This window comes from Oncorhynchus keta, chromosome 15 (assembly GCF_023373465.1).
Source record: "Oncorhynchus keta strain PuntledgeMale-10-30-2019 chromosome 15, Oket_V2, whole genome shotgun sequence".
NCBI classification, from domain to species: Eukaryota; Metazoa; Chordata; class Actinopteri; order Salmoniformes; family Salmonidae; genus Oncorhynchus; species Oncorhynchus keta.
Genome location: NC_068435.1, coordinates 28,955,581 through 28,973,398, shown reverse-complemented (window position 1 = coordinate 28,973,398; position 17,818 = coordinate 28,955,581). Strand labels below are relative to the sequence as shown.

Below are 17,818 nucleotides of genomic sequence, written 5' to 3'. Positions count from 1 at the left end.
CTCTGGGGCAGAGCACTCAGAAAGCTTCTCCTCCTCTCATCATTCAACACACTCAACCAAAGAATGACCAACCTAGAGGATCACACAATTATGGTTCCTCTCCAGAGATTTCAACCTTTGATTTTTTAGATTCTCTTTGAAAATAAAAGACATAAGCCTAGATAATACATAAATAATACATCATATATTACACACAAAAAAAAAGATTCTGAAATAGGTTTTGAAGCCCTGGTATACAACCCTAAGAATAACACGTCAAGATTTGGATCTAAGACAAGAGCACCCAACACCCACCAGCATTACCTGCTTCACCCTGGGTCTGCCTGGGGAGAACTTCCTCTTGGAGATGGCTGGCTTGCCCATGCCGATCTTAGGGGTGAGAAGTATGAGGGTGGTGGAGGGGACGCTGCTGCTGTGTTCCCCTGGGGCAGGGTGGGCGTGGAGGAGAGGCTCCCTAGGAGAGGGCCCCATGGTCCTAGGGGAGGAGTGGGTAGGGGAGGCAGCCATCTCTGCCAGTCTTTCCATGGATGTCTTGTAAGGCTTCTCCTCGATGGGGGGACTGTGATGGGAGAGTTTAGGCTTGTTCTCAGTCTCGGGGGTGGTGTCCATCTCTTCCAAGGCGCAGGCCCCCTCCAAAGCCCCACCAGCCAGTGCCTCAGACATAGGTTCCCCTTTCCTCTCCCTCCTAGCCTTCATTGCTGTCTCCAGACTAGAAGGACCTTCCACTTGTTCTACTCCCGAATTATCAGAAGCCGACACCTCCATGGGTTCTTCCTTGATGATTACAGAGGCGGTACTTGGTTCTTTGGTATTGGTGGGCGGGGTCATGATGTCCTCTGTGCTGTGTTTCAATGCCCTGTTTTCAGAGGAAGGTTCTGTCTTTACTGTCTTGGTCAGTCCTGTTACATCCTGTGGCTGCTCTGGCTCTCTGGACACCTGGGCTGACAGGGGTTGTTTCTCAGGCTCCTGCTTGGTCAGTCCTGTTACATCCCGTGGCTGCTCTGGCTCTCTTGACACCTGGGCTGGCAGGGGTTGTTTCTCAGGCTCCTGCTTGGTCATTCCTGTTACATCCTGTGGCTGCTCTGGCTCTCTTGACACCTGGGCTGGCAGGGGTTGTTTCTCAGGCTCCTCCTTGGTCAGTCCTGTTACATCCTGTGGCTGCTCAGGCTCTCTTGACACCTGGGCTGGCAGGGGTTGTTTCTCAGGCTCCTGCTTGGTCAGTCCTGTTACATCCTGTGGCTGCTCTGGCTCTCTTGACACCTGGGCTGACAGGGGTTGTTTCTCAGGCTCCTGCTTGGTCAGCCATGGAGACTCAGGACTCTTTGTTGAAGGAACATGGGTCTCCGCTGCTGGTTGCATTTCTAAGGAAATGAACAGAGATAGACATCACACGACCCGTCAGTAAAATATCATAATGAAAACCAACAGATGACAAAGGCTGTACCATTTGGAATTTAAACCAATATTTTCACATAAGAGAAGTTGCCTTAGATGGTGAAAGGCCTATTTTAAAAAATGATCGCTTTTATGCTGTGAGGGGATTAAAGTAGAAGTAGAGAACGAACTATAGGCTGAGTAAGAGCAGAACAAATATTCTTGATACATTGATGGACTAGCAAAGCAGGCTATGAACCTAACCTGGATGTAACTGGCCCAGGTCCTTGTTGATAGACACCTCATCAGTCCCTTGCTCCACAGCAGCTGCTCCCACTGAGATGCCTGGGAGAGAAGCAGTGAATTATAGCAGTGAGAGACCAACCTGAAACCCACCAACATCAACTGTTCATTTGTCCAGACTCAGCCTCTTACAAAATTACATATTATGTAGGTAAAGATTGGAGTCATCATTTTCATCATAGGATATGGACATAATTAAACTTTAATGGAGTGAAAATGATAGACAAAAAGGGAGAGAGAGAGAGAAACAGAGGGGGAGAGCGAGAAAGAGACTGTTGTTACTGATTGTCCTGTTAGTGACATTTTGATTTGTATTTTTTTTATGCCGTTGTTGCTAATTAATCATTTCCAAAGTACGCTTCGCAATATGTACATTGTTACATCATTTACATGCCAATAAAGCAAATTAAATTGAATGTGTGAGCGAGAGAGTGAGAGCCAGAGAGAGAAATAAAAAGTGGGCTAATACAGGCAGAAATATTAGATGCCCAGCAGGCTTATTGGCAGTGAATAAAGTCAGTTTTAACTGGGCATTATTTCAAATCCCACTCCTAGTTCCAACAGCCAAAGACGCATAGCTTTGATTTGTAACGTCAATCCTAGCTCGCAGTCTTTGATTGCGGTGGCTGTCCCTCTCACACACAGAACCGAACCACTGAGACGTGCAGATTCCCAGCCAAGTGCCCTCAAAGTAACCCAATAATCCATTACTAAGTCATGAATCTGTCACATAAAAAGCCCTAATTTCCTCATGGAAAAGACAGTCATCCATCTAGGCCAACACCAGATAGGAGGATTTTATAAACTCAATATTGGCTGAGGTTAACAGTCCTGAGCTGCAGGCTGTTAAACACCTCAGGTTTCTCAACTCCAGCTGCTGCACAAAAAAAAAGTAAACTGGAGAACAGAGCCTGTGGTGCTCACTCAAAGAAAGCAATGGTTGCTTGGAAATCCAAGCAACGTTAGAAAACAATGGACTGCGTGTAGCTACAATCAAATTTGTAATAATCATCAATGCATTCTTACACACATACTACGGTAATTCATCCCACCTACCCTCAGAATTCCTGCTGACAGCTTAATACAAACTACAAACAGTCCCTCACATTTCACAAGTTCCCACAGCATCCCCGCTCTAATGATCCCATCCCTAGCAAACACACAACATGCACCTGCTGAGCATTTCTCTACTCGTAAAGGACTTTGAGTAACCATGACAACCTGCATATCAAGGTCTGAACTCTGATGACTGTGCAGCTCACAACACAAGCATATCTGGGCCTCAACACCCAGAGTCAATTACGAGATGAGCGAGCATTTCAAGCATCCTTGTATCCTTCGTACAAACACTACAAGAGGGGTTTGTGTTATCGTTATCAAACCCTTACTGCTGATTACTGTCATCATGAACCCTTACTGCAGATTGTTATCAAATCCTTATTCCCCTTGTCTCCTTGTAGAAGGAAGCGATTGTAGACACACACAGCTCTATTTTACACAGATAAGACATCATCGTGTCAGATTTAATTGGAGTTCACACCATAGATCTGACAGTAGGCGGTATGTCTGTCATTAGATTCATGATAAGCCTGCTGCTAAGCCATGAGTGGATGAGAAGGATCTGGACAGGTATCCACAGCTCATTTTAATAACCTTAATTAACTTTACACTGGGTGGCAGGTGGGCCAGGAGGAGATTGGCTTGTAGTGCCATGATCCCACAAAGCCAATGTTTAGCTAGCCTATGCAACACCACAGCTAGCATATAGCCCAGCACCAAACATACTCATATGCATAGGCCTGAAAGGACATTTGGTAAACCTGTCTGGGAGCAGTGATTGGATACATGGCCTACATTGTGAATGACTTCCCTCATCTACTGAGGACAAGACAAGAGCATCAAACATATGCCAAAAGCTGTCAATATGACATTTGAATGGCTGACCGATCAACAGAGAGTGTAGAGTTGAAGTTTCTCGACAGGTGTGAGACAGCAGGGGCAGTGAATGGAGGAGAGGATGTAGGGGCCAGACCGTAGACAGGAGGCATGTGGCGGCTGAATTCGGAGCTAAACCAACCATCTAGTACGACCTAGTGCTATAGCCCTTGGTGTTCAGCCTCAGGCCTCTCGAGGGAGGCTCCGCTCCTCCAATCAATGGAGATGAAATGCTAGTAGATCAAGGCCCCTAGTGGTTTTTACCATCATACAGGCCTAATCACCAGCCTCTCTCCAAGCAGCCAGCAGCAGCACAATAAAACAAAAGCACTGCTGCTTAGGACAGGAGCCACACACAGACATACAGGATTCTAAAGTGATCTGCTCCTCTTTGTGTGTGTGTGTGTATATAATCGCAAGAGAGTGTGAGTGGTAAAGAGAGGGGATCAACTCAGGGGTGTTTTTAAAAGCCACATAGGCTATGGATCAGAATCTTGGACAACTCGCTGCCTGGTTATCTGTCATCAGCACCGCTCCCCTCCCTCCACAGCAGACGGTGGACATCCAGGTTAGAACCCACTGTAATATACCCTGCAGCTCATTCACCTGCTACATTAATAAGTGCACCAATGACATCTTCCCCACAGTGACTGTACGTACATATCCCAACCAAAATCCATGGATTACAGGAAACATCCACACTGAGCTAAAGGCTAGAGCTGGCACTTTCAAAGAGCGGGACACTAATCCGGACGCTTATAAGAAATTCCGACACGACCTCCGTGGAGCCATCAAACAGGTAACGCGTCAATACAGGACCAAGGGTGAATCCTATTTCGCCGGTTTTGACACTCGTCGGATGTGGCAGGGTGTGCAAACTATCATGGACTACAAAGAGAAACCTAGCCGCAAGCTGCCCAGTGACACCAGAGGAGCCAAATGCCTTCTATGCTCACTTCAAGGCAAGCAACACTGAACCATGCATGAGAGCATCAGCAGTTGAGGACGATTGTGTGATCTAGCTCTCTGTAGCCAATGTGAGTAAGACTTTTAAACAGGTCAACACTCACAAGGCCGCGGGCCAGATGGATTACCAGAATGCATACTCGGAGCATGCGTACTCAGAGCATGAGGACCAGCTGGCGGGTGTCTTTACTAACATTTTCAAACTCTCCCTGACCCAGCCTGTAATAACTTCATGTTTCAAGCAGACCACCATTGTCCCTGTACCCAAGAACTCAAAAGGTAACCTGTCTAAATGACTATTGCCCCGTAGCACTCACATCTACTATATAATGGCGCCGGAGGGGATGGCTGCCGTTTTACGGGCTCCTAACCAACTGTGCGATTTCTTGTGTTTTCGCATTGTTTGTAACTTATTTTGTACATAACGTTGCAGCTACTGTCTCTTATGACCTAAAAGAGTGTCTGGACATCAGAACAGCGATTGCTCACCTCAAACTGGACAAAGATTTTTTCTTTAACCTCTTCAGTCGACCCTCTACTTTTTCAAACATTCTGTTAAAAATCGCGCAACATTTCAGCGCCCTGCTACTCATGCCAGGAATATAGTATATGCATATGATTAGTATGTGTGGATAGAAAACACTCAGACGTTTATAAAACTGGTTAAATCACGGCTGTGACTTTAACAGAACGTGCGTTTCATTGAAAAGTGCAGGAAAATCTGATCACTGAAAGTGGAAAAATATATCCATCCGCCGCTTCAACCCATTGTTATGGGCGAAAGACATTAAATAAGGCTGAAGTTGCAGTACCTACAGCTTCCACACGATGTAAACAGTTTTGTCATTTGCCTAGGATTTGTTTCTTGGTCAAACGAACAAGAGACAGGCTTTTTCTTCACGTCTCCGACCGGATATTTTGGTTGAGAAATACACGGAAAGTATTTCAAGACGGACCCCTATAGAAAACACTTCGTCTCGTGATTAATTTGATCGCTTATTAACGTTTACTAATACCTAAAGTTGCATTACGAAAGTATTTCGAAGTGTTTTGTGAAAGTTTATCGTCGACTTTTTGAATTTAAAAAAATGACGTTACGTTATGAAATGCTATTTTTTTTTCGTTTATCACACAGTCTACATAGAACGATATCTAGGCTATATATGGACCGATTTAATCGAAAAAAAGACCCAATAGTGATTATGGGACATCTAGGAGTGCCAACAAAGAAGATGGTCAAAGGTAATGAATGTTTTATATTTTATTTGTGCGGTTTGTGTAGCGCCGACTATGCTAATTATTTTGTTTACGTCCCCCGCGGGTCTTTTGGGGTGTTACATGCTATCAGATAATAGCTTCTCATGCTTTCGCCGAAAAGCATTTTAAAAATCTGACTTGTTGCCTGGATTCACAACGAGTGTAGCTTTAATTCAATACCCTGCATGTGTATTTTAATGAACGTTTGAGTTTTAACTAATACTATTAGCATTTAGCGTAGCGCATTTGCATTTCCAGAGCTCTAGATGGGACGCCTGCGTGCCAGGTAGGAGCAAGAGGTTAATGAGTCTGATGCGAAGGATACTAGTGCTTCCCGGAGACCAGGCCCAAATCCCAGTCATTCGGGTGAAGAAAATATGGAGATACAGGCGGTGAAGGTCGGGGTGCCTTGTGAGGATTCGTATGAAAGTGAGTAAATCACCACTACCATTGGTTCTACTGAACAACGTGCAATCACTGGAAAACAAACTGGATGAAACAAACGGTCGAGACTATCCTACCAACATGGCATTAAAAATGGTAATATCTTGTGTTTCAAGGAGTTGTGGCTGAAAGATGACAGAGCTGGCTGCGTTTCCCGTGCATCGGCAGGACAGAGCAGCTACGTCTGGTAAGACGAGGGTCAGGGGGGGTGTGTCTATTTGTCAATAACAGCTGGTGCCATGTCTAATATTAAAGAAGTCTTGAGGTAATATATAAATAATATAAGGTGATTGAGGTATTTGAGGTATTTGAGGTATTGCCCAACTGAGTACCTCATAATAAGCTGTAGACCACACAATCCACCAAGAGAGTTCTCATCTATATTATTCATAGCTGTCAATTTACCACCACAAACCGAGTTACCACCACTAAGACCGCACTCAGCAAGCTGTATAAGGCTATATGTAAGAACATGCTCATCCAGAAAGGCGCACCTAGTGGCCGGGAAATTTAATGCAGGGGAACTTAAATCCATTTTACCCAATTTCTAACAGCATGTCACGTGCAACCAGAAGAAAAAAACCTCGAGACCACATTTACTTCACAGACAGAGGCCCATACAAAGCTCTCCCTCGCTATCCTTTTAGTACATCTTACCATAATTCTATCCTCCTGATTCCTGCTTACAAGCAAAAACTAAAGCAGAAAGTTCTAGTGACTCACTCAATATGGAAGTGGTCAGACGACGCAGATGTTAAGCTAAAGGACTGTTTTGCTAGCACAGACTGGAATATGTTCAGTGTTTTATCCAATGGCATTAAGGAGTACACCACCTCAGGTCACTGTCTTAATCAATGAGTGCAATAAGTTCCCCCTCAGGACACTGAAAAGATTTGGCATAATTTGGCAAAACGTTATACAGATGCACCATCGAGAGCATCCTGGCCGGTTTCATTGCCGCCTGGTATAGTAACTGCTCGGCATTAGACCTTCAGTCGCTACAGAGGGTAGTACGTATGGCCCAGTACATCACTGGGAACAAACCTCCTGCCATCCAGGACCTATATACTCGGCGGAGTCAGAGGAAGGCCCAAAAAATATCAAAGACTCCAGCCACCCAAGTCAAAGACTGCCCTTTCTGCTACCGCAAGGAAAGCGGTACCAATTAATCAAATGGCCACCTGGACTATTTACATTGACACCCCCTTTGTTTTACACTGCTGCTACTCACTGTTTATTATCTATGCATAGTCACTTTACCCCTACCTACAGTGGTAAGAACAAGTATGTGAACCCTTTGGAAATACCTGGATTTCTGCATAAATTGGTCATAAAATTTGATCTGACTTTCATCTAGATCACAACAGACAAACAGTCTGCTTAAACTAATAACAAACAATTATTTGTTTTCATGTCTTTATTGAACACACCGTGTAAACATTCACAGTGCAGGGTGAAAAAAGTATGTGAACCCTTGGATTTAATAACTGGTTGACCCTCCTTTGGCAGCAATAACCTCAACCAAACATTTGCTGTAGTTGCGGATCAAACCTGCACACCGGTCAGGAGGAATTTTGGACCATTCCTCTTTACAAAACTGTTTCAGTTCAGTAATATTATTGGGATGTCTGGTGTGAACTGCTCTCGAGGTCATGCCACAGCATCTCAATCAGGTTGACGTCAGGACTCTGAATGGGCCACTCCAGAATGCGTATTTTCTTCTGTTGAAGCCATTACTTCTGTGATTTAGGTCGTTGTCCTGTTGCATCACCCAACTTTTGTCTGTCGAGCTTCAATTGGCGGCCAGATAGCCTAAACTGTCTTGATAAACTTGGGAATGCATTTTTCCGTCAATGATAGCAAGCTGTCCAGGCCCTGAGGCAGCCCCAATCCATGATGCTCCCTCCAACATACTTTACAGTTGGGATGAGGTTGATGTCGGTGTGCTGTGCCTTTTTTTCTCCACACAGTGTTGTGTGTTCCTTCCAAACAACTCAACTGTAGTTTCAACTGTCCGAGAAATATTAATTGCCAGTAGCGCTGTGGAACATCCAGGTGCGGTTGGCAAACTTCAGACGTGCAGCAATGGTTTTTTTTGGACAGCATTGGCTTCTTCCGTGGTGTCCTACCATGAACACCATTCTTGTTTAGTGTTTTACGTATCGTAGACCCGTCAACAGAGATTTTAGCATGTTCCAGAGATTTCTGTAAGTCTTAGATGACACTCCAGGATTCTTCTTAACCTCACGACGCATTCCGCTGTGCACTTGGAGTCATCTTTGCAGGATGGCCACTCCTAGGTAGAGTAGGAACAGTGCTGAATGTTCTCCATTTATAGACAATTTGTCTTACTGAGGACTGATGAACATCAAGGCTTTTAGAGATACTTTGGTAACCCTTTCCAGCTTCATGCAAGTCAACAATTCTTTAGGTCTTCTAAGATCTCTTGTTTGAGGTATGGTTCACATCAGGCAATGCTTCTTGTGGACAGCAAACTCAAATTTTGCAAACTCAAATTTTGCGAGAGTTTTTATAGGGCAAGGCAGCTCTAACCAACATCTCAAATTTCGTCTCATTGATTGGACTCCAGGTTAGCTGACTCCTGACTCCAATTAGCTTTGGGAAATACCATTACCCTAGGGGTTCACATACTTTTCCAACCTACACTGTGAATGTTTAAATTATGTATCCCGCCTGTACAAGAGGAACACCTATGTCAGAATGCTGTTCATTGCCTACAGCTCAGCATTCAACACCATAGCGCCCTACAAGATCATCACTTAGCTCCAGACACTGAACACCTCCCTGTGCAACTGGATAAAATGCAGGATTTGGCCAGATATCGCAATTGTGATTTTCAAACCAGTGTCAGGGTAGAGAACATCACTTCTAAAATGATATCATATGAATTAATACATACTGTGCTAACTGAATACAAAACCAAATGACATTTTTTCATTGTTATAGGCTACATATGATAATAGATAGGATTATTACACCTACATATATGAACACATTTTTTTAAATAATCAAAATAGACTTTAATCGCAGCAGTAATTCATGAATTAATAACACGAGTTCCCATTTTAAAATCATGAGTTCTTAAATAACCCAAGATATTTATTCAGGCAACAATAGGATGCAGATTGAATTGAAATCTTATGATTGTGTAATTATGTATAAGTAGGCTTAATCATTATTATAATTCAAATTATAAATCAAAGTGATTTATACTTTTTTTTTTAAGGCAAAGTGCCTTTAAAACATGTAACATTTGGTGCAGCTTGTGTCCAAAACATTGGATTCTGGTCCAGTCACTCAATGCAACATGTTTCAACATCTCCCTTATTTTTGTTGTACAGTGTTGGGATGGTGAATATGTGCGAGATGGAATCTTGTATTTCCTGTCCACCTTCTTCATCGTCTTTATGAAGTAGTCTTCTCTGACTGTGTAAATAGGAAACGTGTCTTTGGCTGTGATCGTGTCTGTCATTCATAGGGCGTTACACTTCAAAACGCATCGGCAATCAATGCCTGTTTAACATAGGGTGCCGGTTGTGGCTGAGGGGCATTGCAACTGTCGATCGCTTTTTTTTTTTGTAACTATGCAATTGTCGTAAAGTAGAGGATGTTTATTCTTAAAATTATTCAATAAATAATAATGTTGCCTCGTTGTCGCTACAACAGAGGGACTTTTTGCACAACACTTGCATTTAGTTGATATCGGTAGGTCTATAGCCGCAATACTCCCATACCACTGAAGATGTGCCCTTCTTTGGCACCAAATCGACGTTCTCTTTAGAACCTGCAGCACTCGTGTATCCGACACACATACGGTAAAGCCACAGAGTTCCTAAACCTTATACTGTAAGGTCTTTGGTAGAGCCCTTTCTCTCCTGCCAGCATCTAGCGGTGTGCTCTAAGCAGGGAGCGTGTGCATGCCATGCAGAGAGAGAGCCTGCTTGTGATTGTTCAGCATCCTCTGTGCATGTAGAGCGAATTAACGAATTAGCACATCTCATTGCCTGATCACCGACAATGAGACCGACAATGAGACTACCTATAGAGAGTTGGTCAGTGAACTGGCCGTGTGGTGCCAGGACAACAACCTCTCCCTCAACATCACCAAGACAAAGGAGCTGCTCGTGGACTACAGCAAACGGAGGCCCGAGCATGCCCCCTTGTGGCAGTAATACCCCATAAAAACAATTATGCCCTTGGGCTAAATATAATAATTATAATTCCCTTCTCCTGGCTGCCAATCGCCATGCTACACAGCCACCTTTCATTCACATGGCTCTCTCAATTCTTAGCCAATCCCAGCTAACACAATTTAGCTTAACTTGCAAAGAAAATACAAACTAGCTGTTTGCAGATGTAAGAAACAAAAATGAATATTGTAATTATAGAATGCTTGCGGATTTATACTAAGATCGTTGTCACCAACATTGTTGCATGTGGCTGCAGGTAGCCTAGTGGTTGGAGCGTTGGGCCAGTAACCGAAAGGTTGCTAGATCGAATCCCCAAGCTGACAAGGTGATCCAAGATAGCGTAGCAGTAAGACGTCCTGTCGTGTCCCTTGTATATATCGTTTTTTTTCTCCGTTTTATTATTATTATATTATTCTTCGCATATCTTTTAAAACATTTTACTAAACCTCAGCTTCTAAATACTCTCCTGCAACCCGCCTCACCCAATGTAGCTATTTTTCCTAAAGTATTTATATTTACTTCAGACCCAGAACCCCTCAACTGAAGCTAGCCAGCTAACTACCAGCTATGCTAGCGGTCTTCAGCTAACCGGTCATCGGCTAACCTTTAGCTCGGAAAGCTCTCGCCAGTGCAAACAACGCGACTCTAACCAGAGCATAACGGACCTATTTATTTTTTTATCCCCGGATTCCCACCGCAAACGGAAAATTTTTCAGCTGGATCTTCACAACTAGCTATCTAGCTAAACCGCAACCCCGGATGATTACTCCTGGCTAGCGTTTCCACACACTTAGCTTGAAGCTAGCCCGGCCAGAGACCCTGTGCTACCACCGTAGCATACGGGGCGGCAGAGTAGCCTAGTGGTTAGAGCGTTGGACTAGTAACCGAAAGGTTGCCAGTTCGAATCCCCAAGCTGACAAGGTACAAATCTGTCGTTCTGCCCCTGAACAGGCAGTTAACCCACTGTTCCTAGGCCGTCATTGAAAATAAGAATTTGTTCTTAACTGACTTGCCTAGTAAAATAAAGGTAAAATAAAATTAAAAATTAAAAAACAATACCCGGACCCACGACCGGTCTATCGATGTCACCGCATGAAGAGGAATAAACAGACTCACCCCATCGCGACGTCCTCCAAAGGCTAACTCTCTAGCCCTTGCTATCTCCTTGCTGTGCCCTGGACACCATTTGTGAATTGATTGCCCCCCATCTAGCTTCAGAGTTTGTTCTGTTAGGTGACCTAAACTGGGATATGCGTAACACCCCGGCAGTCCTACAATCTAAGCTAGATGCCCTCAATCTCACACAAATCATCAAGGAACCCACCAGGTACAACCCTAAATCTGTAAACAAGGGCACCCTCATAGACGGCATCCTGACCAACTGGCCCTCCAAATACACCTCCGTTGTATTCAACCAGGATCTCAGCGATCACTGCCTCATTGCCTGTATCCGCTACGGAGCCGCAGTCAAACGACCACCCCTCATCACTGTCAAACGCTCCCTAAAACACTTCTGTGAGCAGGCCTTTCTAATCGACCTGGCCCGGGTATCCTGGAAGGATAAATAACCTCCTCCCGTCAGTTGAGGATGCCATTCTTTAAAAGTAACTTCCTCACCATTTTAGATAAGCATGCTCCGTTCAAAAAATGCAGAACTAAGAACAGATATAGCCCTTGGTTCACTCCAGACCTGACTGCCCTCGACCAGCACAAAAACATCCTGTGACTGACTGCAATAGCATCAAATAGCCCCCGCGATGTGCAAATGGTCAGGGAAGTCAGGAACCAATACACGCAGTCAGTCAGGAAAACGAAGGCCAGCTTCTTCAGGCACCTCAGCCACGCTCAAGGTACTAAACGCTCAAGGTACTGGCAGTCTATGGGGGTGCCACAGGGTTCAATTCTCGGGCCGACTCTTTTCTCTGTATATATCAACGATGTTGCTCTTGCTGCGGGCGATTCCCTGATCCACCTCTACGCAGACGACACCATTCTATATACTTCCGGCCCGTCCTTGGACACTATGCTATCTAACCTCCAAACGAGCTTCAATGCCATACAACACTCCTTCCGTGGCCTCCAGCTGCTCTTAAACGCTAGCAAAACCAAATGCATGCTTGTCAACCGATCGCTGCCGGCACCCGCATGCCCGACTAGCATCACCACCCTGGATGGTTCCGACCTTGAATATGTGGACACCTATAAGTACCTAGGTGTCTGGCTAGACTGTAAACTCTCCTTCCAGACTCATAGCAAACATCTCCAATCGAAAATCAAATCAAGAGTCGGCTTTCTATTCCGCAACAAAGCCTCCTTCACTCACGCCGCTAAGCTTACCCTAGTAAAACGGACTATCCTACCGATCCTCGACTTCGGCGATGTCATCTACAAAATTGCTTCCAACACTCTACTCAGCAAACTGGATGCAGTTTATCACAGTGCCATCCGTTTTGTCACTAAAGCACCTTATACCACCCACCACTGCGACTTGTATGCTCTAGTCGGCTGGCCCTCGCTACATATTAGTCGCCAGACCCAGGCTCCAGGTCATCTACAAGTCCATGCTAGGTAAAGCTCCGCCTTATCTCAGTTCACTGGTCACGATGGCAACACCCATCCGTAGCACGCGCTCGAGCAGGTGTATCTCACTGATCATCCCTAAAGCCAACACCTCATTTGGCCGCCTTTCGTTCCAGTACTCTGCTGCCTGTGACTGGAACGAATTGTAAAAAAAAATAAAATAAAAAAAAAAATAAAAAAATAAAAAAATAAAATAAAAAAAAAATCGCTGAAGTTGGAGACTTTTACCTCCCTCACCAACTTCAAACATCTGCTATCTGAGCAGCTAACCGATCGCTGCAGCTGTACATAGTCTATTGGTAAATAGCCACCCATTTTCACCTCTCTCATCCCCATACTGTTTTTATTTATGTACTTTTCTGCTCTTTTGCACACCAATATCTCTACCTGTACATGACCATCTGATCATTTATCACTCGTGTTAATCTGCAAAATTGTAATTATTCGCCTACCTCCTCATGCCTTTTGCACACAATGTATATAGACTCCCCTTTTATTCTACTGTGTTACTGACTTGTTAATTGTTTACTCCATGTGTAACTCTGTTGTCTGTTCACACTGCTATGCTTTATCTTGGCCAGGTCGCAGTTGCAAATGAGAACTTGTTCTCAACTAGCCTACCTGGTTAAATAAATAAAAATGAAAAAAACTGTTCTACCCCTGAACAAGGCAGTTAACCCACTATTCCCCGGTAAGCCGTCATTGTAAATACAAATTTATTCTTAACTGACTTGCCTAGTTAAATAAAAGTTTAAATAAAAAAATAACTGTGCTGTATTGACCATGCAGACTGAACAAAAGTATCTCATGGTCAAGCAACAACAAATGCGCTCCTTGAGTGACATGCGGTTGGACTAGGTCTGTGTGGAAAGCGGCATGGAGAGAGCGAGTGGAGAGGGATGACTCAAGTAGTGGAGTAAACTATAAAAACAGACGTTACACACAGCGTATCACATTTAACAAACCAAACATTACCTTCTATAACAGTATTTGAAAGTAAAAACCCAAACCTGTCCATGCATCAGTATAGTACAATATAGTAAAATACGGTATACCGTCCGGCCCTAGTACTGAGTACGACCCAGTCAATTACTGGGGCCAAGCTCCCTGATGCCTAGGACCTCTATACCAGGTGGTGTCAGCCCTAAAAATTGTCAAAGACTCCAGCTACCCAAGTCACAGTGTTCTCTCTGCTACTGTACGGCAAGTGGTCCCGATGCACCAAGTCTGGAACCAACAGAACCCTGAACAGCTTCTATCCCCAAGCCATAAGACTACTAAATAGCTTAGTTAACCAAATAGCTACCCCGACATTCTGCATTGACCCTCTTTGCACTAATCCTTTTGACTCATCACATATGATGCTGCTACCGTTTATGATCTATCCTGGTGCCTAGTCACTTTACCCCTACCTATAAGTGTTGCACGGTATACCGAAACATCTGTACTTTTCAGTATTCTAATTTTTGTCACTTAGTACTTCTTTCAAATGTGTCTCACTTCATATACATATTGAGAGGATCGAGTGTCTAGTAATTTGTCTAAATCTTCAAGGGGGCAGAAGCTAGCTAGGATACTTGTGCTTGCAGCTGACACATCGCAAGCCACTTTTGAGAAGCAAGCGAGAGAGGAAAAATGCCGACATCATGGCATCTTCAAACTAAAACATACCTCCACGCCCGCAGCTCGTCGACAAAACTGTCTGAAGAAGCTTCCTATGGTAATAGGTGTTAAAGCAGTGCAGTGGCAGGGAGGTTTTATTTCCAAAACGACATAAAAACTACTTTAACCATTGTAACGTTGTCGTTAGTCTACTAGCAACTACATTTAAATTATTTTTGAGTGACAATGACATGAACATACACTATGTTTACACAAAAGTATGTGGATATCCCGTCAAATTAGTGGATTCGGCTGTTTCAGCCACAACCCGTTGCTGACAGGTGTATAAAATTGAGCACACAGCAATGCAGTCTCCATAGACAAACATTGGAAGTAGAATGGCCTTACTGAAGAGCTCAGTGATGGGGCCTCCCGAGTGGTGCAGCAGTCCTTAGGCTGTGCTAGAGGCGTCACTACAGACCCGGGATTGATACCAGTCTGTGTCACAACCGGGAGTCCCATAAGGCGGCGCACAATTTGCCCAACGCCGTCCGGGTTAGGGGAGGGTTTGGCCTGGGGGGGGCTTTACTTGGCTCATCGCGCACCATCGACTCCTTGTGGCGGGTCAGGCGCCTGCAAGCTGACTTCTGTCATCAGTTGAATGGTGTTTCCTCTGACACATTGGTGCAGCTGGCTACCAGGTTAAGCGGGCGGGTGTTAAGGAACACGGTTTGGCGGGTCATGTTTCGGGAGGACGCATGAACCGACTTTCGCCTCTCCCGAGCCCATTGGGGAGTTGCAGCAATGAGACAAGATCATAATTAGGCTGGACATATGACATTTTTAACAATGCTTTTTCCCCCCCATTAAAATTCCCAGTTTATTGTTCTACGTCACAATGCCTGCTTTGCTATTGTTGGCAATGAGAACTGCCCACGTTGTTTGTAGTTAAAATGTAAACAACAAAAAATGGAACTCATGGAACTCTTGAGGTAGTTCCATTATTTACTATAGGGAAATACAGGTATATCTGTCTATTTTGCCAAATAACTCGCAATGTATATATTCCGATTTTTTTCAAAGCGGACACCATTTTAATCAGGATAATCTCCTCTTTCTAATTACATAAGGTTGGGCAGTGTACTCAGCTGTCATCGATCGCTAGACCAGAAATAGTCAAAAGTTGCCATTTTCCCTACTTCGTTATGCAGACATAAGCTCACATGGCACCATCAAAAACTGCAGATGTTTACTTTCTAAGTTATTATTTTTCAGTTTTGTCCTAAGAGCAGATTGTAGTGGTAAAATAAAAAGTTGTACATTTTTTGGTGCCATTTAGGCAAAATGGAATTCTAAGCGTCACTCCAGCCAGAGGCTCTGCGAACGTTCGATTCCATTCATTTGCTATGGGCTCGCGCTAGTGTTCCAGCTTAGCAAATGTTCTTTTGACATTTTTCAGCCTTGGGTGAATTTTGACTCGTTCTATAGTCCAGCCTATTGGACCGCAATTGGATATCACAAAATCGGGGACAAAACGGGGACAAAACTACTTATATCTACGGTATGTGAACAAGAAGCTTTGTCGCCCATGGAAACTGTAGCGAAGAAAAGCATTGCTGCTAAAGTATAATAGATGAGGAGGAATCCAGGCCAGGGTCGTGCTCAAGAGAAGACACATTCTGCAGGGAAGTGAAACAAGGGTAGTTCGACCGAACGCCTACTTCGAATTCTGAAGTCATTGTAGAATGTATTCATTTGTCAAATAACAGCAGACTTTTGTTTTCCATTGCAAAACATCTTGCTACAGTGCACCATATTGAACACCAGCCAGTGTTCTGTTCACCCAGGTTAGTCTCTAGCCCAGTCCTCAAAACAAGGACAGAGACCAACATCTCCCCAGGAGCATCAATGGTAGAATACAAAGTGCTTTTTCACTCCAAAAGAATTACAAAGACAATGCTTTCATGGCTTTAATCTTGTGATAATGTGAGCCCATCTGGTTATCGATGCCTTTAGAAACAAAGCCCCTGCTGATGAATGGCTGTCAGTCTGATGTGAGCCATGGCAAAGAGAGAGAGCAGACAGAGCGATGCTTCCCTCTGGTCTTCATCCAGGCCAGACCACCTTCATCTACACACAGGGGACTTATAACTCTCTGTGTCTGTGTGTGTCTGTGTGTGTGTCTGTGTGTATGTGTCTGTGTGTGTGTGTGTATGTGTCTGTGTGTCTGTGTGTAATTGTGTCTGTGTGTCTGTGTGTCTGTGTGTCTGTGTGTGTGTCTGTGTGTGTGTCTGTGTGTGTCTGTGTGTGTGTCTGTGTGTGTGTCTGTGTGTGTGTGTGTGTGTCTGTGTGTGTGTGTGTGTGTGTGTGTGTGTCTGTGTGTGTGTGTGTGTGTGTGTGTGTGTGTGTGTGTGTGTGTGTGTCTGTGTGTGTGTGTGTGTGTGTGTGTGTGTGTGTGTGTGTGTGTGTGTCTGTGTGTGTGTGTGTGTGTGTGTGTGTGTGTGTGTGTGTCTGTGTGTGTGTGTGTGTGTGTGTGTGTGTGTGTGTGTGTGTGTGTGTGTGTGTGTGTGTGTGTGTGTGTGTGTGTCTGTGTGTGTGTGTGTGTGTGTGTGTGTGTGTGTGTGTGTGTGTGTGTGTGTGTGTGTGTGTGTGTCTGTGTGTGTGTGTGTGTCTGTGTGTGTCTGTGTGTGTGTGTGTGTGTGTGTGTGTGTCTGTGTGTGTGTGTGTGTGTGTGTGTGTGTGTGTGTGTGTGTGTGTCTGTGTGTGTGTGTGTCTGTGTGTGTGTGTGTCTGTGTGTCTGTGTGTGTGTGTGTGTGTGTGTGTGTCTGTGTGTGTGTCTGTGTGTGTCTGTGTGTGTGTGTGTGTCTGTGTGTCTGTGTGTGTGTGTGTGTCTGTCTGTGTGTGTGTGTCTGTGTCTGTGTCTGTCTGTGTCTGTCTGTCTGTGTGTCTGTCTGTGTCTGTGTGTCTGTGTGTCTGTGTGTCTGTGTGTCTGTCTGTGTCTGTGTGTGTGTGTGTCTGTGTGTGTGTCTGTGTGTGTGTCTGTCTGTGTGTGTGTGTGTCTGTCTGTGTCTGTGTGTCTGTCTGTGTGTGTGTGTGTCTGTGTCTGTGTCTGTGTGTGTGTCTGTGTCTGTCTGTCTGTGTCTGTC

General features: G+C 44.5%; 1 protein-coding gene across 8 annotated transcripts in view; it reads right to left on the bottom strand.

Moving 5' to 3' along the window:
- Positions 1–17,818, bottom strand: part of LOC118395216 (histone-lysine N-methyltransferase 2C-like) — a 138,989-nt gene that overhangs the window by 86,532 nt on the left and 34,639 nt on the right. For 4 of the 8 annotated variants that reach the window (XM_052463809.1, XM_052463810.1, XM_052463813.1 and 1 more), the window contains exons 12-13: positions 1,639–1,719; positions 304–1,361 (exon numbers count right to left, since the gene is read on the bottom strand). In XM_052463809.1, the coding sequence (XP_052319769.1) occupies positions 304–1,361; positions 1,639–1,719 (1,139 nt within the window). The remainder of the gene's footprint in view (positions 1–303; positions 1,362–1,638; positions 1,720–17,818) is intronic. The other 4 variants (XM_052463812.1, XM_052463811.1, XM_052463816.1 and 1 more) reach the window with 4 other exon arrangements.